The 25,701-nt window shown below is 34.8% G+C and overlaps 2 protein-coding genes and 1 long non-coding RNA gene across 3 annotated transcripts; 1 reads left to right on the top strand and 2 right to left on the bottom strand.

Annotated features, from left to right (window-relative positions):
* Positions 1–5,054: 5,054 nt before the first annotated feature.
* On the top strand, positions 5,055–9,707 carry LOC115701111 (uncharacterized). The gene is made up of 3 exons (XR_009685313.1): positions 5,055–5,626; positions 6,061–6,124; positions 6,231–9,707. It is a non-coding gene; the product is annotated as an uncharacterized LOC115701111 (long non-coding RNA).
* On the bottom strand, positions 6,599–8,327 carry LOC115701100 (AAA-ATPase At3g50940). The gene is made up of 2 exons (XM_030628799.2): positions 7,203–8,327; positions 6,599–7,116 (listed from the first exon to the last, which is right to left on the bottom strand). The coding sequence occupies exons 1-2, from the start codon at positions 8,199–8,201 to the stop codon at positions 6,733–6,735; spliced, it is 1,383 nt and encodes a 460-aa protein (XP_030484659.2). The 5' UTR covers positions 8,202–8,327; the 3' UTR covers positions 6,599–6,732.
* A 1,401-nt stretch (positions 9,708–11,108) lies between the features above and the next one.
* On the bottom strand, positions 11,109–12,080 carry LOC115703201 (heavy metal-associated isoprenylated plant protein 2). The gene is made up of 2 exons (XM_030630718.2): positions 11,751–12,080; positions 11,109–11,612 (listed from the first exon to the last, which is right to left on the bottom strand). Exons 1-2 carry the CDS (start codon positions 11,760–11,762, stop codon positions 11,277–11,279), a joined length of 348 nt encoding a protein of 115 aa, XP_030486578.1. The 5' UTR covers positions 11,763–12,080; the 3' UTR covers positions 11,109–11,276.
* Positions 12,081–25,701: the final 13,621 nt, after the last annotated feature.

The following is a 25,701-nucleotide window of genomic DNA, read 5'->3' as shown; positions in this document are numbered from 1 at the left end:
GTAGTGTTCGGGAAATAAAAATCTTAAATAATATATATATTTTTTAATTAGAGAGCAACATGAAGTATAGAAATTCAAATTTTCCTTTTCATCTATCTCTTTTTATTATAATTTTTAATTATAAAACAAAACTAATCCATTTGAATTCGAAGAACTCTTGTACACATAACCATAGAAAACTTGTGAAATCATTTGCAAAATTTAGGGGAAAATGTGAGAATAAGGGAAACAACTGCCCAAGTATCCCTTAGTCTCAGTTTTTTTTTTTTAAGTGGAGAACCCTAAAGGAAAATGAGTTGAACAACAGAGGCAAACAAAAGTAACATGATTAAGGTACATATAAAAAGCTCAAACACAAATACGATATGTTTAATTGGAATGTCACACGACACAATATGAAAACATGATATAACGCAATTGTCCATATATATGGAAAAAAATTTTAAGTTATGGAAATTAATTAGTTTTAACATTTCAATACAATTATAATATGATATGATTATTAAATGTGGCATACCACGATTAAGGTAAACACAGACATAATACGATTAAATGCGTCACTCAAATCTATTTAGTGTCGTTTTTAAATTGTATTATTGTTTTGTAAACCATATTGCTAGCCTTAAGAAAAGATATGAAGATGGAGAAGGATAATATTTGATAAAGTGTTAAATTTTAAAATTGTGAAAAGGAGCTCATTTTAAATTTTTTAATATTTAAACTAAATTGATTTTAAAGCTCTAACTTCTTACAAAAGAAATGAAAAGTAAATTAAAAAATGTATGGTCTAAACTGGTAATGAACCAAAATGTATAATTCACATGGTACAATGCAAATTGTATTAATTGTATCTCATTTAAAAGAGCTGATGGAAGCTCATTTTATCCTATTTAGCTAAAAAGTTTAAAGAATCTTATACAGAGCCTTTTGTGAGTGTGCTATAATATTTTATAAAATAAATGTACTCTAAAATAAAACTTTAAAAAAAATATAAGGTCTAAACGGTAATGAATCAAAATATATAATTCACAATGGTATAACTCTTTTACAACAAAGGGTGTTTTGGTCATATTAAAAATGTACTTTGAAGATAAAATAATTAAAATAAAAAGTTATTTGAAATTTTATTAAAAAAATTAAAAATAATTATAAATATTTTTTTACAAAAAAAAAATTGAAAATAAAATTAAACTAATTATTGAATTGAGTAATTTGCGGCATAAATACCTAAGTTTAACTCCCAGTTGCAAATAAATACCTAAGTTTAATTTTTGGCGGTAGTAATACCTAAGTTATAATTTTGAAACTTCTGTAGGTACCTGATTAAATAAATTGCCACGTAGCAATCGTTGATTGGTCAAAGTCAATAAATTTTTATTATTTTTTTAAAAAAATAATTCAAATATACCAATAAGATAATGACACGTGGATATAATGGGTTAATATTTAACGATTAGGTACCAACAGAGTTCTAGAAATATAACTTAGGTATTATTACCGCTAAAAATTAAACTTAGGTATTTACTTGCAACTAAGAGTTAAACTTAGGAATTTATGCCGCAAATTACTCTTATAGAATTTAATACAAAATAACGTGACAAAGATTTTTTTTTTAAAAAAAATATTAAGAGTAATTTTATGTTAATATAAGTTATTTTTTTTTAAAAAAAAATATTACGGTACTTAAAATTGTATAAGGTGCAGATAGTGGTGTTCATTGGATCACATCTAATATTTTTAGGCCTATCCAAATCCGATCCAATTATATATTTGATGTTAGATTTTACCATCCAATTCGCTTCAATTAATTTCAGTCATTCCATCCAATTCGCTTCAATTAATTTCAGTCATCCAATCGATCCAACATCCATTGGATGTTGGATTGGATCGTTTTTATCCATTGGATGTATTTTATATATATTTATTGGTTTAATTTGGGTTTATCTAATATTAATACTTAATATTTTAAGATCGGATCAGATCCATCCAATATTTTAGGCCTAGTGTGGATTGGATTGGACTGGATCCATCCAATCCAAGAAAAAAAGTGTAAAATTTTAATATTAATTTTCATATATACATATATTTTTTTTGAAATAATATATACATATATATTTTATGTATAATTATATAAAATCTAATTACTCATCCAAATGAAATAAAAATACTAATGAGTTCGATCGGATGTTGGATGTATTGAATTTTTGGACACCCCATCTAACATCCAATCCGATCCAATTAAATATTTAAAATTAACATCTGATCCAATCCAATAACAATTGGAGATCCAATATTTGACGGTCGGTTGTAATTAGATCAATTAGTTCTTATTGAATTGAATCGATTTATGCACACCCCTATAGTCCAGTCCACCTAAAAGGAAACAAATTTATAAGGTGCAAATATGACTATGAAAATTAAGGAGAGTTTCTTTTTTTTTTTTTTTTTTTAAAAAAAAAAAAGAACTTTATTAAAACACACAACTACACCATGGAGGGCAAGTTTGCTTTAACATGAGCAAACACACAACTAGGCAAATCCTCAAACCAAACTCGGTTACAACCAAACATAAAAGCCAACTTGACCAAACAATGAGCAACACAATTACACTTTTTTTAGCATGAATAACAATTTGGCACATCTTAAAACTCTCGGAATGAAGAAGGTCCAACAAGAAAACACTCCAGTCAGTGTCGTTGGGGCTTGGGTGCTGTAGAAAATAGACCACCAATAGACAATCGGATTACAGAATACATGGGGAGAGTTGCAGCTTGAAGGCAAGGTGAAGACCTATTTGGACATCAAGACTTTCCGCCAACTCCACTAAAAAATGTCTTCCCGTTTCTACAATTCCAAAGCCACAACAATCCCCAAGAATAGGAACACTAGCATTACAATTGATACAAAACATCCCTCCCGGAGGAGATTTCCAACCAAAATGCTCAACACCTAGTTGCTTATTACTGTTAAGATCCTTAATTGGTGAAGGAAGCAGCTCATTAAGCTCAAAACTGGCTCAATCCAACTAGCTCTCACCTGAAGTTGTGTAAATATTGAGTCATTTTTTATTATTTCTTTGCCATACCTGTGAGCACATGAAGAATAAACTCCAAAGGGTCTGGATGATAGTTCGGAAAGTATTGCCAAAGCAAAAAGCGTTTCCACAACAATAGGACAAAATTAAAGGGCATGGGGGATAAACTCTAAATGGGACTTACACCAACAACAAATACCATCAATCTTCATACCTCGGTGTACAAGGGCAGAACCTGTAGGGAGCCAGCTTTTACAAACTCTCCAAGTAAAGTTCTTGACTTCGAAAGGAACTTCCAACTTCCATAACGTTTACTACCACACCAGATGACGGTCTTGAGAATTGCCAAGAGCTTAATGGACATTAGAACTCACTTCATAACCACTTTTAAATGTATAAAGGCCTTGAGATGTATAGTGCTCAACCAAATCATCCTTATCTGTTGAGATACAAAGAGCTCAACCCAAAACTAGAGGAACATCATCCTTATAAAATATGGTGGTAATATGAGATTCTTCCAGGAACCATCCACATTTTTAAGAGTGCCCGCAACTTAACTTGGAGTGGCTGTTGCAGGGAACTGAAGAGAGAAGGTGATGGGTTAGGGAAGCCAATGGTCTTCGTTGATCCGCACTTACCTACCTGATTCAATTCGCCAACGAATCCCTTTTGCAATCAAGGTCTGCCCTAAAGAATACTATGCCAAATAAAGGAGCAAGTTCCCCTGGCTTGTCCTCTAAAAAAGTGCCATTAGTGAAATAGTATTCTTTTAAAACCCGAGCTAGCATTGTGTGCGGGTTATGAATAATTTTCCAACCTTGCTTTGCGAGCAAAGCTTGATTGAATTTAATCAGATCTCGAAATCCCATTCCACCCTCTATTTTGGATTTACACAACTTATTCCACTTTCCCCAATGGATTTTCCGCTTATTATCTGAAGACCCCCACCAAAATCGAGCCATCATAAAGGGAATATCGTGAATCAATTCTCGAGGCAACCGAAAACAACTCATAACATAGCACGGAATGGCTTGTATCACTACCTTAAGTAAGATTTCACGGTCAGCTTGTGAAAAAAGATGAGATTTTTCATCCTTGGAGTTTATTCCTCACTTTTTCCCAAAATGGAACCAAACACTTCGTTTTTCCTCCAACCCTCATAAGTTGGCATTCTAGAGTAGTGGGTATAGCATTCAACAAGTGAGACACCCAAAACTGAGGCAAGGCGTTGTCCTTCTATTTGAGAAACTTTTCAGCCCACACAAAGATCAGATATTTGCAAATTTATTCTCTGGCCCGAGAGAGAAAAGTATTCTTCAAGGATATGTGTAATGCCAAGGTAACTAATCCCAAGCATGTGTCAGAGACTTTTTGGAAGCATTGATGATCTGTTTGGGTTATGACACGAGCTGGGTGGATAAGATTATGAAATGTGTTTGCTTTGTTACTTTTTTTTTTTTTTGATTAATGGAGTCAGTTGTGGGAATATCATTCCGAAGCGTGGGTTACGTTAAGGAGACCCTTTCTTTGTACTTGTTTCTTCTTTGTTTGGAAGGCCTCTCGTGTCTTATCAAGAGGCTGAACGGGCAGACTTGATTCACGAAATTTGCTTTGGTTGCAATGGGCTCACATTATCTCATCTCTTCTTTGTAGACAATAATTTTGTGTTCCTTAATGTGATGACCGAAGAAGGAGAGTATTATATGCATCTTAAAAACTTATAAATGCATTATATTTTAATAATTTTTATTTTATATAAAATATACACCATTCATTATATTAAATTTTTTAAAACAATATCTTATTTTTAAACAATATATCTATCAGCAAAAATAAATTATATTTAAAATATTATAACAAAAAGTTATGTGAAATTTTATTAGAAAAATAAAAAAAATATATATTATTAAAAAGAATTATAAAATTAAAATTAACATAAAATAATATTACGAAAAAAATATTAAGAATAAAAATTATTTTAAAAGGTTTACTTATCATGCAAATAGAATTTCTCCAAAATTAATTGTGGTGCTTGTTTAATATTTAGCCATATTTAGCCATATTGAACCATATACCGTTTGTCCTTTTCATCCTTCTAAATTGATTACAGTGATTACTGATTCTCCTTCTTCTCCGAAATGGGTTGGCTTTTGTTCTTAAGAAATTCAATTCAACTTCCCTTCTAATCGTTCCTATTGTTGGGTTTAGGTTTGATCTACAACGATTGTTGAAAATAGCCCTCCCTATTTTCGATTCTGTATGTGCATCTTCACCATTGTTTGGTGCGCTCAAAGTCAAAGGGGCTCTGAAATACCGTGTATGCTCAAGTTTTTCGGATCAAGAAGATGGTGGAGACTGGCAGAGGACATACCAGGCCACTAGTGTCGTGATATGGACATTGGACCTCAATTTTTTCAAAGAGCTTAATGTGGTTTCGACTCGTTCTTGAAGTGTTGATAATTCGATTATACCGGAAAAGTTTTCGTATTTGAAAGCATTTTCTTTTTCATCAGCTTTGAAAACATTAGCTCAACCTCCTTGTTCTCAGTTCACTAAGAAAGTTTTTGTCAATGGGGATGGTCAAGGAATGAGGTAAATCTTTTATACTTAAATCTGGGTATTACAATATTCGATTTAGTTTTGCTACTTAGGCAGGTTCGTGTGAAAAGTTCTATTATTAGGTCCCAAGTTTGAAGTAAAGAATTTTAGTTTCTTGCCAAACATGATCCTTCCTAACTCAAGCTAGTTCAAGAAATCACCTCAATTGTTTCCCAGAAAGATGACAATTGACAAAAGAACCTAATGGAACTTTACAAACGGAATTCAGTTTTCACAAATGTTTTTAAACTTAATAACTCATCCTTTATCACCTTTCATGATCTATATATTTTTTTCATGTACAATTGGAGTTCTATGGGATATACTTATCCAAATACTATTTGAGCTATGATTAACTGTTGCACAAACATAAAGGTTGAACGCAATTTTAGTGATCATACATTTATTTTCATATTATGAATTTACAGATCAAAGATTTGGCAGAGATAATTAACGAAATGCATATAAAGACCACTTTGAGCATTGCATTGGGTATGTAATTTCTCTAGATAATAAATTTATCTTCAGTAGTTTTATCTATGGACTATGGACTATGGACATTAGTAAATTAAACTTCTTCTATTTTTCCTGAAAATAGGACCCATTCTCGATGATTTCATGTCATCCACAATAGTGAAGATGCCCATGTGAATAGAACTCATAACAGACCTCTCTGTAGGAGAAGCTTCATAAATTCCCAAAACCGTTCGCTGGGAGTAACAGAACATTAGAACATATATAAAAGCAGGTTTTTTTATTGTTTTGTTGACTTGTCTAACCTATATTCATCTGCCTACCCCACGTAGACTTTGAAGATCAATTCAATTCAAGAGGAAGATACTCATAGATGCATTCATGGAAGCTGATTTTGAACTTCTCACCTCACTTATAGGGCTGTTGAAAAATGGTAAAAAAGAGCATTCATATAGTTTTTCTTTCCATGAAAGGAGTACTACTAGTTTCTAGTTTTGTCTTGGGCAATCATATCATCTTTGTTTGCTATATACCTTAACAAAAGCTCAATCTGATGTGAACAATTCATATAAAAATATCTAAAACACACAAATAAACAAACAATCAAACCAGCAATCTGTATATCATTACACTGATTCTAAACTCTCCTCTCCGGGACTCTGTTCTTCCTTGCTTTGGAGGAAGTTGATAAGACCTTGAAGTGAAACTTCAGCATTGTCATTCTTCATCAGCTCTCCACCAATTTCCGCAGGAGTTGCGCGAACCTTCTCCAGCAATTTCTCAATTTCCCCAAACAAAGTGTGCTTCTTAATCTGTAAGTACTTATTTGCTAGTATCTTGAATCCATTGAAATCACAGTAAGACAGATGGAGATGCAGATCCATTCGACCAGGTCTCAGTAGAGCCGGATCCAATCGGTCCTTGTGATTGGTAGTGAACACAACGATTCTCTCGTCTCCGCAACTAGACCACAAGCCATCAATGAAGTTCAACAGACCAGAGAGAGTAATCTGTAAAAGGAAAACAACACCATACCATATCATGGAGTTAGCACAAACTCTTGTGTAAACAAAGAACAATTTTCTCTTTTTACTACCTTATCACCATCTTCAACGTGTTTGAATTCATTATCTGAATTCCTATTTTGCAACTCAACTGAACAGTCAATGTCCTCAATCACTAATATGGATCGGTTCCCAGTGCCAATCAACAACCTCCTCAAATCCGAATCGCATTGGACTTCTTTTAAATCCAAGTCATAGATGTCAAACTTGAGATAGTTGGCCATGGCAGCAACCAAGCTCGACTTTCCTGTACCAGGCGGTCCATACAACAAATACCCACGTTTCCAAGCCTTCCCTACTCTTCTGTAATACTCTTTTCTCGATATAAATCTATGGAGGTCATCAATCAATGTCTTCTTCATGTCGGGGTCCATGGCCATAGTTTCGAAGGTAGCAGGATGATCCAGGTTTATCCAACTCCAGTAATCACTCCCATTATAATCCACAGTATGAAGCTTCACACACTTTCTTTCTTCTTTAAGCCATTTAGCTTTCTCCAAAACGTAGGGCAGGTAAGAATCCAGAGCCAATTCCCTGTGTTTTTTACGAAAGCTTAGCTCGTAGTGTCGTATCTCCTTCTGGGCAAATCCGCTACTGTGATCTCCTCGCCTGCCACTACTAGAAAACGACGAGCCGTTTCTGGAGGAGACCAAAACCCAACTGAATTTGACCCCCTTAAACGAATCTTCCATTTCTTGATTTATGTCTATGGTCACTGCCAGCTGCTTCTCCTTCTCCAACTTCTTGACTTTGATTCTGTCAGTTGAGGCATATTGGGTGGCGCCCAAGTAAATGGTGGCAGACTCGAACAACTGGTTCGCTGTGAGACCGTCGAACTCGTCGACTACGACGGTGACGTGGGGTGATAATCGGGTGTAGAGTTTGTGAACGCGCGTGATGAACAGCTCCTGGACAGCGTCTGGGATAAGATTCTCAGTGACGGATCGGAGAAGAACCGCTGAGGCGGTGAGTGAGGCAGCCACTGAAATGATTGTTTTAGCAGAAGGCACTGTCTCCGGCGACGACCACATTTTCCCTTTTTATTTTATTTATTTTATTTTTGCTGTTAAGGTTTGGGTTTTTCTATTATTATTTTTTTTTTTGAGAAAAATATATATAATACGATTGGTCAAAAAGAAGAGGAAAAGCAGATGCCCGAAATTTCGAGAAGAGAAACTGTAAAGCTGTTATATGCGACACAACCTGTCAAGCTTAGTGCTGAATTGGGCCTAAAATTGAGAAAATTGTACTCTATACCCTTTTTATATTGTCCTCTTTTATTTTTACCTTCTTTTTTAAAATCTATCATTTTTACCTCTTTTTTTAAACATTGTACCAATTTTGCCCCTATCACTTCAAGATACTCTCCATGTGATTCTCTTATGTAAGGATATTTTGGGTACAATACATATAAAAAGAGGTATGTTTCAAATAAATATAAAATTAGAGGTAAATTTGATTAATTGATGAATAAAAGAGGCATTTTTCAACTTACCCCCCTAAAATTTGCTGAAGCCGGTTTCTTAGGCCCAAGAGATATAAGTACTAATTCGTTTTATGGTATTTAATATGCTATATATATAAAGTAGATTTTTAAATCCCATATTTAATGTTTTAATTTGTTTAGGTAGTTTTATGTCACTGGTGCCAGAAAAGTCGCCAGAGTTTGCTGTCGGTGCTAGAAAAATTATTGGAGTAGCTATCGGTGCCGGAAAAGTCGTCAGAGTTGGTGTCGATGCCAAAAAATTTGTCTAAATTGCATTGTCGCTGGAAAAATCAATAAAAAAATCATCAAGAAACTAGTTTCTTGCAGAAGAAACCACTTTTTCGGTGATTTTTCCGATGACAATGCCAATGCTGACGACTTTTCTGACACTAGCAGCTACTCCGATGACTTTTCCGGCACTGACAGTAAACTTTAAAAAAGTCATTGGAATTGGCATAGTCGCCGGAAAATGTTTCTTGGTGATTTTTTCGGTGATTTTTCTGACGACAATACCAATTCTGATGACTTTTATGGCATCGGCAACAACTCCAACGACTTTTCCGACATCGACAGCTACTCCGGTGACTTTTCCAGTACCAAGAGCAAACTCCAAAAAATTCATCGGAATTGGCTTTTGTCGCCAGAAAAATTACTGGAAAAATCACCAAGAAATCATTTTTTGGTGATTTTTTTAGCGATAATGCCAATTCCGATGACTTCTCTGGTGCTGGCAGCAACTCCGACGACTTTTTCGATGCCGACAGCAACTCCGACAATTTTTCTGACGCCGACAGGAAACTCTGGTGCCTTTACTGGCACCGATGACAACTTCGGCGATCACAGTAGTTTCATTTGTTCTATTTTTTTTTAAAAAAAAAAATATGAAGGAAATTTTAATACCTTTTATGGTAATTTAATCCCATATATGTTAAATTTTTATTTTAATTTTCATATTTTTTCCTATTAAGTTTCCTTACCACATTTATGTAAACTAGCTTTATGTTTTCCATATTTATAGAATTACCATATATAAATATTAAATTTTGTACAATCATATTTTTGTAATTTTTTTGTTGTTTTGTGTATTTCTAAAATAAAACTTTTTTCCCATATTTAATGTTTGTTAAACGATCTACAAACAAGGCTGCTCATTGCATTGCAAGAGGGTCTAGTTTAAAGTCAGATTGTATTTTCAGTGGGCTAATGTTCCTTTTGAGTTAAGGTCTATTGTAGCTACTGAAAGTTATTGAATAAACACCATCTTTTATTCAAAAAAAATAAAATAAAAATAAAAATAAAACTTTTTTTTTTTTTGTAAAAGTAAGGTATAAGTACTACTTTTCAATTGAGAGATTCTTAATTTTTTTATATCTGTTCGTGTTAGAAATTATCTTCAAGTTAGTTATATTGAGAAAAAAAAATTGTCTAAAATTAAGTAATTTTTTTTTTCTATAAAAAATTATAATTTATTTTTCGTTTTATTTTACCAAATAGATGCAAATATGCTTAGTTTTAGCTTATAAGCTTTAAGTCTCAAGATGATTTTTAATTGTTTTTCTTTTGAAAGGGAGATAATTGTAAAGTTTAAAAAATGTGATTTACTTAATTTAGTAAAAATGTATTTATGAGTAATAAGTGGCATGCATTTATGAAATTAATCCCACCATAAACAGAGGAGAATAAATGGAAAATATATAAAAAATTGATCAATGTTATTTAGGAAGAATATTTACTAATTTTGAGGTGATGAGGTTCTAATTCCACAAAGAAAATCAGGCATGGCATGCGTAGCTGTCTGAAAGTGAGGTAATAAGTAATGAACTAAGTACCCAATGCGTAAACATCATCACTATGCCTATTTAGACGGTCTTTTTCCTTGAAAATGAATCAAGGAATTGTTGAATGAGAAAGATTTGATTTTGTTTGGGGACACGATGAGGATGAGGATGTTAACCTTTGCTTATAAAATTTGCTTTATTTTATTTCATATAATAATAATTGACACATCAAATCCCAATATCATAAAACATGTGACCAAAATGTTCATTAATAAATGTCGGCAATCTACACGCACTCATTCTTCTGTTTTTATTGAAATAACCAACCACTCAACTCAAACAAAGCTTTTAGAGTTTAGTTTCAATTAGGGGAGAAACAAACATTTATATGTCCCACTACTTTAATAATCATAATAACAATAATAATAATAATGGACTATGACGCTACGTCGATGCTATTATATTATGTTTCACCATCATCATCATTTAATAATTTGGTGTTAAAACAATAACCATAAATATATGCATAGGCCACCAAAAAATAATCTGTAATAACTATGAACATGGACTATAGTTGATCGGGGAATACACACACAGCCGATTCAATTTTCTGGTTTTGGAAATAAATAACACTACTAAAAATTAAAAGTACAAATAATATGTTCAACCAAAGAGCTGAAAGTGATCTGATCTGAATTACTTATTTCATGAAACAAATAATAAAAGGTATTTGATTGTTTAATTAACATCACATATAATATATGAACCAGAAGTAATAAGTCCATACTCAATAACTAATACATGGCAATATATATATATATATTTATGTTATTAATGTTTACTTACATAATGGAGCAGTAATGGGTGTAAGCATCTTCGGCCACAACATACCAAACATCGCATTTCTTACAAGTGGTTGAAGGGTAAGAAATGATCACTTCTTTATTCTTTTCATCTTTTTTCTCTTCCTTTGGAGGGCCAATACTCACAATTGTAGCAGTTTTCCTGAACTTCCTTACCTTCCTAATGATACAAACTGGATCAGCTTCACCAATCACTGTCACTGTATTTTTTGAGGGGTCTAGGACTATTGAAGTTATTCCTTCAATCTTTGCAATTAAGTTCATCACCTTCTGTCTGCACTTGGAGCACAGCAGTTCCACTGACACAACTGTTTTCTGCAACAAAACAGTCAGATTGCATTTTAGTACTGAGGTGTGTCAGTAACAGGTTGAGTTGACAAAGGTCAGAAATTTAATTCGCTAATAAATAAAGAGAATGAAAAGAAACAAAAAAAAAACATAGGAAAGATGAACCTTAGAAACCATCTTGATGAAAATGTGGGGGAAAAAAAGAAAAATTAAGACTCAAGAGAGAAAACAGGATCAAACTACATGTGAAATGGAAAATTGGTCTTGTTTGATTATGGTTTTAGAGAATTTTTGTGTTCTCTTTCTTAATGTTCTAAACTAGTAGTGACACGTTAGTGGGTAGATGGAAGTAAATGCAAGTCAGAAGGCTCTTCCTTCTTTGATTGGGTCACCAATCTCCTCCAAAAATGGCAATTAATGCACCCTCAACAAGGCTAAAAACATAACTCCACTGTATACCCACCTTATCCTACTTCTTCTCATGCATAAAAGAAGTAACCTCAGTTAGTGTAAGAATTAAGAAATTTCTATGTTTTCATCATTCTTTGTACCCTCATTAGAACCTTATTCAAGAAATAAAGGGAAAAAAATCATGTAGTCATACGAAAATTTGACACATTTAGCAGCTATCCGTCTATATATATATTAGTCCAAAGTAAAAAAATTCTATGTCTAAAACAAATTATGCTTTTGTGAATGACTGATTGCTGTGGGCTTTAGTCTGAATGTCTACAAAAAATGACAGTGACCTAACATTACAAGTGTCTTGGTCAATTGGACATGAGATAGTAAATGTTTTTCAGTGGGGTCAGAGAATGGGCTCTCTTGACCCACCTCTGCAATCTATTTAATCTCTTTTTGCCCCACTCAAAAGAAAATTGGGAAGTCTTAAACATGAATAAGAAAGAAAAGGGAAAGAGAAATACACACTCAACAATTTCAACAACTACAAAATGCAAAATGATTATTAACAAGTGGTGTCTAATTTTAAATATATACACTGATCAAAATATTGCCACAACTATAAAATGATTCTGAATTGGTGATTCTTCAGTAACATATTTTCCCACATAGTGCAGTAACAGACATGAAATATTCAACACAATTATATAGCTTACAAATTAATTGCGGAAAGGGCAGTAATAAAAAGATTAATTATCTAAGAACCAACTGTAGACACAATAGTACCTTTGCAACAGTAGCATATTACTTTGTAAATTTGAAGGTTTCCCTTCACCAAAATCCAGACAAAAACTCACTCTTTGATCTAGAAGTTACTTAGAACTAACAGGCAGAAATGTTATGCAGTGATGCCACTTAAATGAACAATGTTAATTTTGTACCACAGCCAAAACCAGGCCCCAGAAGTAAGTCAAATACTTAAATTCTCCAATCTAAATATTCAAAGAGCATTTCGTGTCGAGTGCAACTTTATTTAGCATGGTTCTCTTCTTCCAATTTTCCTTTTTCTTTTTGGGAAAGATTAGCATGCATCTCAACAAAATGATGTTGACAATTATAATAACACAATGACATCCTTATTAATGCTATCTAGTAAACTATAAATAGCTACCACAATTTGAATAACACTAATTTTATCAGAGAAAGAATCCTTCTACAATCAAAATTATCCTTTAAGACACACAGGGTTGTCAAACACCATGGGCTGTATTCTATCTTCACCTCCAGAAAGTGCTGAGGTTAATTTTAAACTCCAGCTGTAGTTAGAAATAAATATGTCCATGTGGGCTTGGAATGGAATCACAGTAGAGTAGTTGATACATCACTATCCAGTAGAGACCCAAAAGTTGTGTTATATCACTTTCCCTTCTTCTATCTCTGAATCCCATCATCTTAGATGACAAGCTTACCAACTTATATCTCCATTACGAAAATATTTGACACAAGGCATAATGCAAGCTGTGTTGATACAGTTATATTATATATTGGATAAGAAATTAAAATGCTTGTTTCCTAATTAAAAATTAAAATTTTAACATCATTCTAAGATTAATTGCAACACTTTTGCTAGAGATCAAAATATTAAATTAAATTTGAACAATCAATTTCTTTATGTGCTATAAATAAGATGTGTCAAAAATAAATTGAAAAAAAAAAAAACCAGAATAGAGACATGTAATAAATTACCCTTGAAACCACCCCTCAAGAATATGGTCAAGTGGAAGTGGCAAAATAAGAAGTGGGTGTAATTAATTACCCTTGAAACAAGGCTCACTAGTTTAAACATTTACACCAACAAAGGACATCAACCCCTGAAAGAACAGGGATAAAAACTGGGTAACAGAAATGCAGTTCCTTCCAAGCCTCATAAGTCATAACATTACTAGTTACAACATCAATGAATGGGAAAATTTGCCTTATCAAGCAACTGGCACTAACCATTAAGATTTTCAGCAATATCATCCGTGCCATTGGATTAAACCTCGGATCACATTTCCACAAACCTCCAAACTCTTTAAGTTTTATCCACCTCTTGCTCTGATTTCACCATCTGTGTGTAGAAGCTTACAATTTTCTTGCATATTTTCAAAATGTTTCAAATCCATGTCAATGAAACATACCTGCAAGAATTAATGCTCAAATACTATATAAAATTTAAGAGGACAACTTTAAAATCCAACTTCATAAATCACTTTAGTTTAGCAATCTAGCTAATAAAGGATTATGCTTATTATCATAAGAATCAGTATATACACAAATCTTTAAATTCACTTTACTGAAAATCATTGCACCTTTCTCAAAGTTTCTCTTGACTGTTATACATGAATTCATTTTAAAGCAAGAATGCATAATTTTCTTCCTTTAACTAGGCAGCCTAAACCTACTATATTTGGGGATCAAGAAACTATAACAATTGTTGTGTAGGTAGTACTCGGGGGAGATTCGAACCTCAGTCCTTGTGGAAGCAAACCACATGCCTGAACACTTGAGCTACCTCTCTTTAATAGAATGCATAAATTTTAAAGTTGAATGAAATTACATAATCCCATAATTTTGGTTATGAGAAAAAGTTTTTTATCAATGACCTTTTCAATAAAAGCAAACAAACATATAATTATACACGAATAGCTTTGGTCAAAAGTGTATGATTGTAATGGTTAGTGCTGGTGAAATATAAAGTTAATTGTTTGCACAAAGTGATGTAAAGCATTTGATGAGTTCACATACTGGTGATGTGAAATTTGACTTTTTGTTGTAGGCATTTAGAACTTTAGTTTTTTGGTCTAAAGTGATACAAAGAGGTGTCTAAAGATGTACAAAATGTTTGGGAACATTTTGAGGTGTTTAATGTCATTTTGGAGAATTTGTAATGTCCTAGAAGCGACGCGTCGTGCGTGCATGCATGCGCGCAAGCAGGCAAGTTTGACATCGCTTGCTACAGGGCAATGTATGTTGCCTGCTGTCCATGCAACTCGCATTTTCCTTCCATTCTTTTTGTTACTGGCTCAATCTCATTGGTGTCGCCTATTGTCCCCCGCAACTCGCATTTTCCTTATATTTTGTGTTTTTAGCGGCTCAATCTCATTGGTTTAACCTAATAACTATGCCTTGCTAACCTTTCTAAATGGTTTTTAAGGGTTTTGAGACTCAGTGGCCTAAACTATTGGTTGAGCCTAACAATGATACCTATTTAAATGGTTTTTAAGGATTTTGAGACCTGATGTCTCTCTCTCTCTCTCTTTCCCTAGCTTTTCAAGAATCCCAAATTTCTCCACGAAATTCATCAAAATTGCTTGACTTGAAGAATTTCCTAGCCTTGTTTTATTTATAGAAACCTCAAAGCAACTCTATAGTGGTTTGGAAATAAAATATTTTGTACAGTTTCTCAACTTGTGCAAGCCTTGGTGTTGATTTGTTGTTAGATTTTCACTGGTCTTTGTGTTCTTAGTTTTCGAGTGAAACCACTACCCCTAGGCCCTAACAGTAATATCTAACTATTTCATAATTCACATTATACATGACTTAAAAGCTATAATATTAAAACAGATTACAATACGAATAAAATCGATAAAAAGAGATTCTACACCTCATAATATTCAGAAGTTTGACATGATTGCAAGTACACACTGTCATATATTAAAAAACTCATCATCAAACTGCAGGTCTTTGCTGTTGTGTCTAGCTATCAAAAAGTTCTTTACTAAATATCTTCAAACTTTCATCTTAACAAGAATTACACTATACTCTGTCTACTCTGTTATATGTACTGAACATTGGACCGTTAGTGGTTGTTTAGTCAGTTTATAGGTTAGTAGATATTTTAGGTGGTTAATAGATATTTCTGGTGTCTGTTTGTTATTTCCTGGTTTATAGGAATCGGGTCCCCTTGTATATATACCTTTCCCCTTTGTATTTTACTGATGGGTTTTTAATTCAATAAAACACTTTCTGGTTTTATATTCTCTTCCGCAATATGGTATCAGAGCAAGGAAGATATGCTTCCTTTCTATCCTAGTTCTCTCCGATCGTTCTCGCCGTGCAACAGTCCTTCTTCTCCGGCAACGATCATAATCTGTATTGAAGGTGTTCATTCGTTCACTGAACCCTTCATCGACTTTTTCCCTCTCTGTTTTCTAATCGTTTCATCCCACGTGTTCTACCATGTCGACGAGTGATCAAGAAACAAGAACTGAAGATGGAGCTCCAACCCAGGTCGACAATGGCGAAAATTAAAGTCAGATGTCTGATGCTGTCTTCAACGCACAACTGACCAGATCTAGAAGCCAAATTGAAGATCCTTCTAACCCTTACTTTCTGCACCACGGAGACAACCCTGGGAATGTTTTGGTGTCCCAATTGTTGACTGGACAGGAAAATTATGTTGCTTGGAGTAGAGCAATGGAGTTAGCCATTTCTGTTAAAAACAAATTGGGTTTTCTGAACGGTTCTATCTCTAAACCTCCCATTACTGATCATGTTCTTTATAATTCTTGGATTCGTAATAACAACATTGTGATTTCTTGGATCATTAACTCTGTTTCTAAAGAGATTTCATCCAGTATTCTGTACGATGAATCGGCTGCAGCGATATGGAATGATCTTAGGGTGCGATTTCAGCAAAGAAATGGAGCTCACATCTACAACCTGAGGAAAGATTTGATGAACTTAAGGCAAGAAACTCAATCAGTGAGCATGTATTTTACAAGGCTCAAGACTGTTTGGGAGCAATTATCCAACTTCAGACCCAATTGCACTTGCAATGGCTGCTCATGTGGAGGAGTCAAAAAGTTGCAAGAACATCACAACATGGAGTACATCATGTCCTTTCTCATGGGATTGTCTGACCTTTATGCTCAAGTGAGAGGTAATATACTTGTCATGGATCCTTTGCCTGAAATAAATAGAGTTTTTCACCTAGTTTCACAGGAAGAAAATCAAAGGGGAGGAAAGAACGCCACTGCTGAACCGAATGCCAACATGGCCTTTGCTTTCCAAGGAGAGAGATCCACGGGAAAACCTGATCAATCCAAGAATCAGCAACCAAAACGTGGGAGGCCCTTTTGCACTCACTGCAATATGCACGGTCACACGATTGAAAAATGCTATAAGATACATGGCTATCCGCCGGGTTACAACAAGTCAGGAAAGTCTAAAGATGCAGCAGCAAATCAATTTCATTCAACAAATGAAACCGGTTCCAGCCCTAATGACAACAACACAATGCTGCCCCAATTGACACCAAGCCAATACCAGCAGTTACTCAACCTTCTCGCTGCTCAAACCAGTAACCAGCCGCCTTGTGATCCTAGCACTTCAACAGGTAGTCAAGGTATTGTCTTGACCAATTACAATCTTTCACCTAAAACTAATTCTTGGATTATAGATTCGGGTGCCACTAAGCACATTTGTTCTAATTTGAATCTTTTTCAAAATGTTCATCCTATAAATCCAACAAAATTGATTTTACCTAATAACAATCATCTCATGGTGTATAAGAGTGGAAATGTTCACATAAATGATCACCTCACTCTACGAGAAGTCCTTTATGTTCCCACCTTCAAGTATAACATTATATCTGTAAGTTGTTTAACTCAGGATGACAAACATGAAATAAAATTTCTTGCTGACAAGTTTTACATACAGGTAATACACACCAAGAAGATGATTGGCAAAGGTGATTCGGATAATGGTCTCTACATCTTGGATGCCACACCCGTTTCTATTAATACCTTTACCTCTGCTGAAGTTTGGCATAGACGATTAGGTCATTTGTCAAATAAATGCTTGAATTTACTTCAAAGTTCTTTACATTGTGATACAAAAAACTTACATACTGTTGAACCTTGCTATATTTGTCCTTTGGCTAAACAAAGAAAACTTCCTTTTCCTATTAATACCAACTTTACTTCTCATTGTTTTGATCTTATACATTGTGATGTTTGGGGTCCTTATCATGTTACTTCTCATTCTAACCATAAGTATTTTCTTACCTTGGTTGATGATCACTCAAGATTCACTTGGGTTTACTTACTCAAACAAAAATCTGATGTTCTTTCTATAATACCTGAATTTATTTCGTATATACGCACTCAATACAATTGTGTTTTCAAAAGGTTTAGATCTGACAATGCTCCAGAACTAACCTTTAAAGAATTATTTGCTAAACATGGTATTTTACATGATTTCACTTGTATAGAAACGCCCGAGCAAAACGCTGTTGCTGAAAGAAAGCATCAGCATCTCCTTAATGTTGCAAGAGCTTTACTTTTTCAATCAAGAGTGCCCATAAAATACTGGACCGAATGCCTACTTACTGCCGTATTTTTGATCAATCGCACTCCTACTCCGAACCTCAAAAACAAGACTCCTTATGAGATTTTATTTGGTAAAGCTCCTGAATATGATAACTTGAGGTGTTTTGGATGCCTTGCCTTTGCTTCTACTATTGCTTCTCACAGAACTAAATTCAAACCAAGGGCTAGGACTTGTGTTTTCCTAGGATATCCTAGAGGTGTTAAAGGTTACAAATTATATGATTTGAATACTCATCAAATTTTCATCTCACGAAATGTGATTTTTCATGAACATGTTTATCCATTTTATAAGCTGAATCAAAATAATCATAGTATTGACCCTTTTTTACCTCTTGTTCTTCCTCATACACATGTTACACACACACACATCAATGATTATCCTCCACTAGACAATTGCAATGCTTCCCCTAATCCGTTTTTGCAGGAAGATCATGATGTGCAACAAGAATCTAATGATGCAGATTTTCTTGAACACCAACAGCAGCACGATTCCACACCAGAACCTACTGTTCAACATGAACAAAATAATGCAGATCTGGCTGCAAATCAACAGCAGCAGACCCCCAGACCTGATCTTACCCCGCTGCCAAGAAGATCAAATCGAGTCTCACGGGCTCCTCGCTACTTACAAGACTTTGAATGCTATAACTTACTACAGGATAAATCTTCTACATCTTATCCTATTTCAAAGTTTATTTCATATTCTAAACTTTCCAAAACTTATAAGGCCTTTATTCTTGCAGTTGCCGCTGAATTTGAACCACAAAGTTACAAACAAGCTGTCCAGTTCAAACGGTGGCTTCAAGCTATGGACGATGAACTCTTGGCTCTCATCACAAATAACACCTGGACTGTGGTGCCTCTTCCATCGGACAAACATGCTATAGGATGCCGTTGGGTATACAAAATCAAGTATAACAGCGATGGAAGCGTGGAAAGACTCAAAGCTCGTTTAGTCGCACAAGGTTACACACAACAAGAAGGCTTGGATTTCTTCGACACCTTCTCTCCCGTAGCAAAAATGGTCACATTCAAGCTCCTTCTTGCCATCGTCACCATCAAACAATGGCACACATTACAACTTGACATCAACAATGCATTTCTAAATGGCGACTTAGAAGAGGAAGTTTATATGCAAATTCCCCAAGGCCTCAAACTTCCTCCTTCCATCACAGGGACCAACCTAGTTTGTAAACTCCATAAATCAATTTATGGACTTAGACAGTCATCACGACAATGGTATAAGAAACTCACCGATGCTCTTTTGCAAGAAGGATTCTCACAATCCCAAGCCGATTACACTCTTTTCACAAGAGGGTCCCAAGACACATTTGTGGTTCTTCTCGTTTACGTCGATGATATTATCTTGGCCGGCCCCAACATTAACATTCTACATGCTTTACAAGACTCTCTTCAAGCTAGATTCAAACTCAAAACCTTGGGTTCCTTGAAGTACTTCCTCGGTTTTGAAATTTCTCGAGCCACAACTGGTCTTTTTTTGTCTCAGCGCAAATACACATTACAACTCCTCCATGACACCGGCTATACTAGCAGTAAACCTGCAAAAGCTCCTATGGATCCAAGACAACGCCTCAATGATCAAGAAGGAGACCTCCTAGACAATCCTTCTCATTATAGACAACTCATTGGTCGCCTCCTCTACTTGACCCTCTCCCGGCCGGACATTACTTTCGCTGTCAACACTCTCAGTCAATACATGTCTTGCCCTCGCACACCACATTTAACGGCTCTCCACCACCTGCTTCGTTACTTAAAGGGTTCACCAGGCCAAGGAATTTTTTACTCCACTGCCTCTTCTCTCCATCTTCGTGGTTTCTCCGACTCCGATTGGGCTACTTGCCCCACCACTCGTCGTTCAACCACGGGTTTCTGCATCTTTATTGGCGACTGCCTTATTTCCTAGAAAACCAAGAAGCAAGCCACTGTTTCAAGGAGTTCAGCTGAGGCTGAATATCGTGCCTTAGCCGCCACCACAAGTGAGATCACTTGGATTCAATATCTTCTCAAGGACCTCCACATCAACCAACCAACACCGGCCTTCATCTACTGTGACAACCACTCAGCCATCCACATAGCCAACAATCCTACCTTCCACGAGCGCACCAAACACATCGAATTGGACTGTCATTTCATTCGCGAGAAAATTGCCACTTCCACAATACGTTTGATTCCTGTTAGCAGCAACTTACAACTAGCGGATGCCTTCACTAAGCCCCTGCCATACACCATTCTCCACTCACATTTGTCCAAGATGGCCATACATGACATATATGATCCATCTTGAGGGGGGGGTAACAAGAATTACACTATACTCTGTCTACTCTGTTATATGTACTGAACATTGGACCGTTAGTGGTTGTTTAGTCAGTTTATAGGTTAGTAGATATTTTAGGTGGTTAATAGATATTTCTGGTGTCTGTTTGTTATTTCCTGGTTTATAGGAATCGGGTCCCCTTGTATATATACCTTTCCCCTTTGTATTTTACTGATGGGTTTTTAATTCAATAAAACACTTTCTGGTTTTATATTCTCTTCCGCAATACATCTAAAGAAAGAAATGGAAGTAATGCAAAGTCGATCGTATACTTGTGTGGAACTTTCTCTACCCCCAATTCTCTACATGCATGGCTCAGAAATAATATTATAATATGCATGAATTGCCCCCTCTATGTCAAGATTATCAAGCTTTTGAAGTTCTATAAGCCTATACCCATTACTCCGGATGTATAGAAATTGTCTCATCAATAAATTGTATAAAACTCCCTGTATGATTATGAAGACCATGATCCCCTATAATCAAGGTCTCAAATATTAGAGAACCATCTAAAAATACACGAATACAATTGTTCTGAGAAGAAAGATTAGATCTTTGATATATTTATGTATTCTGTCATTTACCCACGAGAACAAATCAAGAGGGTCATATTTCTTCTCCATACAACTTGAGGGCCTGGTGCATTTTATAACGTGATACACTTTGTTTGATGAAAGAGAAAGAAACCCATATAAATAAGTACCTTTTACCTCTACATACAATCACATATGCAGGGGTTCACCAACTTAATTCATCTTCACGGATACCTAAAATGAAAAAAAGAGGAAGAAGCTGTTCTTCAGTATTGTACTAAGTGAAAAAACAATTACTTTACTGAAAAATTTGTGCTAAATATCATTGTTTTGAAAGTTTATTTTCTTACTTCCTAAACTATTTCCTTAAATTTCAACTTGGAGGATTTTACAACTCTAAATCCCCTACATTGTGAATTAAAAAGGTAGGAGAGATGGAGAGAACTAAGATGGACTAAGAAAACAGAATGTTAGGGGTTATGTGGTTCTATAACTTAAAAAATAGTTTTTAGTTTTTAAAAATAGAAAATAACTTTAAAAACTAATAAGGGTGGTTGGTCAAATTTTTAAACTTTTCTTTTTTTTTAAAAAAAAACTGAATTTTATGAAACTTGAAAACAAAAATACATCAAAATGTTATTTACTATTTTCAAAAACGATTTTTTTTGTCTAACATATTTTTTTTTTACTTTTTTGTTCACATACCCGGACCCGAATCCCGAACCTGGACCCGGATCCCGACCTCGATCTTGGACTTGCACCCGGACCTCAAATCCAAACCTGGACCCTGGACCCTAAACCCCGAACCCGGACCCCAGACCGGAACAAGACCCAGACCCAGACCCAGATCTCGACCTCGGACCCAGACCTCGACCCGGACACTAGACAACAGATATTTGACACTGGACCTTGACCTAGACTCGGACCACAAACCTGGACCCAAACTCGGACCTAGACCCAAACCCGGACCCCAGACTCGAACTCAAACTTGAACTTGGCCAGGGTACGGAGTTTGAGTTTAGGATCAAGGTCTGGATCAGGGTCCGAGGTCAGGGTCCAGGTCGAAATCAAGATAGCCTCCTTTCTTATTTTAAAGATTATAAGGAAAATGGATTTGTAGCTATTATGAATTCTACTAAAATAATTGCAAGTGAGATGGGAATATAGTCTAAATTTTCTAAAAAACGATTAATTCATAAGAAAAAACAATTTGATGAAAATATTGATGTTGTTAAAAGATCAACTCTACAAGTATCTAGAATTTTCTATCATTTCGGTATTATAAAATTTTTTAGAATCATAGAGAGTTAGTAGTCATAAGAAGTTTCAAGAATATTTTAAGCTATAATAAATTGACAATTCGCTAGAACATTCTAGAATAATAATGCATTATCCTTTGAGTAGTATAAATAGGGGAGTTGGTCCTTTGGTGGTACATGGTGAGTTGAGTGATAACTTGAGTGTTCAAGTAAAGTGTGTCCTAAGTGTGTTCAACTAAGTCCCAACAAAACTTTAAAAGAGTGTCCCATCAAATAGTGTGCAAGTAGACCTTTAAGTGTGAGTGTCTAGTAAGTAAAAAGAGTGAGTGCTTGGTGTGTATTGTGATCAAGATAAAGTGTTCAAGTCTTGGTGTAATTACTTTTACAATAATAAAGTAATTATGTTTTCATGTGTTATGGTATTCTACAAGTGGTATCAGAGCCGGGTTGGGTCAATTTACACTAAAGAGTTGTTTGTTGAGTTTCTTATAGTGATTGTGTGTGATTTAATACTACTGATCGCTTGCACGATGGGTGACCTTCAAGTTGTCGGCAGAATTAAGAAACTTAACAACTAAAATTACAATACGTGGTCAATGCACATGGAGACATATCTCTAAAGCCAAGACTTGTGGGAGATCATTGGTGGCAGTGAAGTCACACAACCGGAGGATGCATCCATTTGAAGAAATGAAAGATTAAAGAGGGAAAGAAATGTTTACGATTCATACCATAGTCGAAGATGAGATGTTGGAGCACATCGGGCCAACAAAGACACTGAAGAAAGCATGGAATACTTTTGCATCATTGTTCACTAAGAAAAATGATACGAGATTGTATCTTCTGGAGAACGAGCTTTCTCAATCAGGCAGTGCAACATGACTATCAACCAATACTTCACCAAGATAAAATCTCTTTGTCGCAAAATCTTTGCATTAGACTCTGGTGCTGGTATGTTAGATGCTAGAATTAGAAGAATTATTATTCATGGATTAAGGCCAAAATTCAAAATTTTTATTGTTGCAATACAAGGTTGGCCAAGCCAACATTCTCTTGTTGAGTTAGAAAACTTGCTAGCTAACCAAGAAGCGTCAGCTAAGCAAATGTCTGGTATCTCATTAAAGAGTGACAAAGAAGCACTCTTTAGTAGAGATAAGAAAGGATGACTCCGAGCAAATGCTAGTAGAAATTCTAAAAATATGATGACAAGGATAGTCATCATGGGAGCTCCTAAATAGGGAAAGCTCAAAATAAAGACAAAACGGAGTGGTCAATCAAAGAATAACAATAAATTTAATGAAAAATGCTACAACTATGAAAAGTATGGCCACATGGCCAAATGCAGAAAAGATTGACTACAATAATGATTGTATAGTCGATTTTGGCTGTTCAAATTATATGACAGGAGATGAAGAGAATAGGGATGACAATTATACCCGCGGGTTCGGGTACCCGCCCCTAATGGGGCGGGTACGGGGGTAGACTTTCGGGGGCGGGGGTTGGGTATGGGTTTAAAGATTCATACCCGAGTTGGAAACGGGGCGGGGGAATAAATACCCGCCCCGAACCCGCCCCGATATGATATATGTATATATTTAAATTTTAAAATCATAACTACTACAATTAAAATAACTTCATGCTTTAGGCTTTTTATTGATTATACATTTTTTTTTACTATACACATTATTCCACTTAAGTTTATTGTTTTACTAAGTTTTTTTGATTATTTTTTTTTAATTCTCTTTAAGACATCATTTTTTTTTCAAAAATATATATGTAATGGGTACCCGATGGGGATCCTTCCCCCCGTCGGATAATACCCCCCCCCCCCTCCCCCCGCTTTAATTTAAACGGGTATTGGGACAGGTATGGGGGTGAATTTAAGAAGCGGGTATGGAGGTGGGGGAGCGATCCCCGCACCCGCCACGCTCCGTTTACATCCCTAGAAGAGAAGCTGGAAGACATGATAGAATATAAAGGTAGCCGCGTATTTACAACTGACCTAAATTGAGACTTGATTTTTTTTATAACAAATTAGAAGTTACTCTTAAATAGATTATTCTTATGTAGATGTTCCAGTGTATATAAGTAAATTTATTATATTACAAAAATATGTTAGAATATTTATAAATATATTTTTTTTATAGTTAATAAAATGTATAATAAATTATTTTTTATGCATAATATAATTAATTAATATAAAATATATAAATTTATAAATTTTTATATATGAAGTGAGAAAAGCTTCTAATTTGGAGCTGATAGTATTTATACAATATGGACTACTCTACATTAAATTCGCAGTATATTTGAAATTAATTTCATCTGCCATATATGTCAAATTAAAAAGGGCTATTTTCAAAAATATGGGAAAAATTATTAAGGTTATGATAAATATGGCATAAAAAGTAAATACCACTAAATATGGCATTATTTAACCAATCAAACTAAAAATATGGTTTTTTTCTAAAAAAAACCATACAAAACATTAAAAAGAAATCTGAATTTAAAATTCATAAAAAATAAAAACTTAATTAAATTACTATAAAAAATATTAAAATTCCCTTCATATTTATTTTTTTTAAAAAAATAAAACAAATAAAATTATAGTGATTGCCGAAGTTATCACTCGTGCTGGAAAAGTCACCGGAGTTTACTGTCGGCACCGGAAAAGTCGTCGGAGTAGCCGCCGGTGCCGAAAAAGTCGCCGTGATTCTTCTGTGGCCAGAAAAAGTCGTCAAAATTAGCATTGTCATTTGGAAAAATCACCAAGAAACCGGTTTCGATGTTAGAAACCGGTTTCTTGGTGATTTTTCGGTAATTTTACCAGTTGACAATGCCAAGTCCGACGACTATTCCGGAGTTTGATGTCTGCCGAAAAAGTTGCGGCTTTAGTAGTTCCTGGTGTTGGAAAAATCGCCAGAGTTATTGCCGGCGTAAAAAAAGTCGTCAGAACTGGCATTGTCGCCAGCAAAATCATTAGAAAAATCACCAAGAAAGTGGTTTTTTCGTCAAGAAACTGGTTTCTTCACCAAGAAATTGGTTTCTTCATCAAGGAACTAATTTTGTTACACAACAATAATAAAGATTATGAAAACAAAACAAAAATGATATACACTGAAAATAATTCAAACCAGTTTCATCAATCAACCAAATAGAGAAAAAAATATAAAAATTACCAAGAAAGCTGGTTTCTTCATCAAGAAACCGAAA

Source organism: Cannabis sativa, chromosome X (genome assembly GCF_029168945.1).
Source record: "Cannabis sativa cultivar Pink pepper isolate KNU-18-1 chromosome X, ASM2916894v1, whole genome shotgun sequence".
In the NCBI taxonomy this organism is placed as follows: Eukaryota; Viridiplantae; Streptophyta; class Magnoliopsida; order Rosales; family Cannabaceae; genus Cannabis; species Cannabis sativa.
Note: the sequence above shows the minus strand (reverse complement) of the source record. Positions and strands in the feature narration are given on the sequence as shown.

Bases quoted from the DNA above. Each gene is read 5' to 3' on its own strand.
- LOC115701100 (XM_030628799.2), bottom strand. From the start codon at position 8,201: ATGTGGTCGTCGCCGGAGACAGTGCCTTCTGCTAAAACAATCATTTCA. The intron at 7,117-7,202 runs GTAGTAAAAAGA...TTCCTTTTACAG, and splicing joins ACGTTGAAGATGGTGATAAG to ATTACTCTCTCTGGTCTGTT.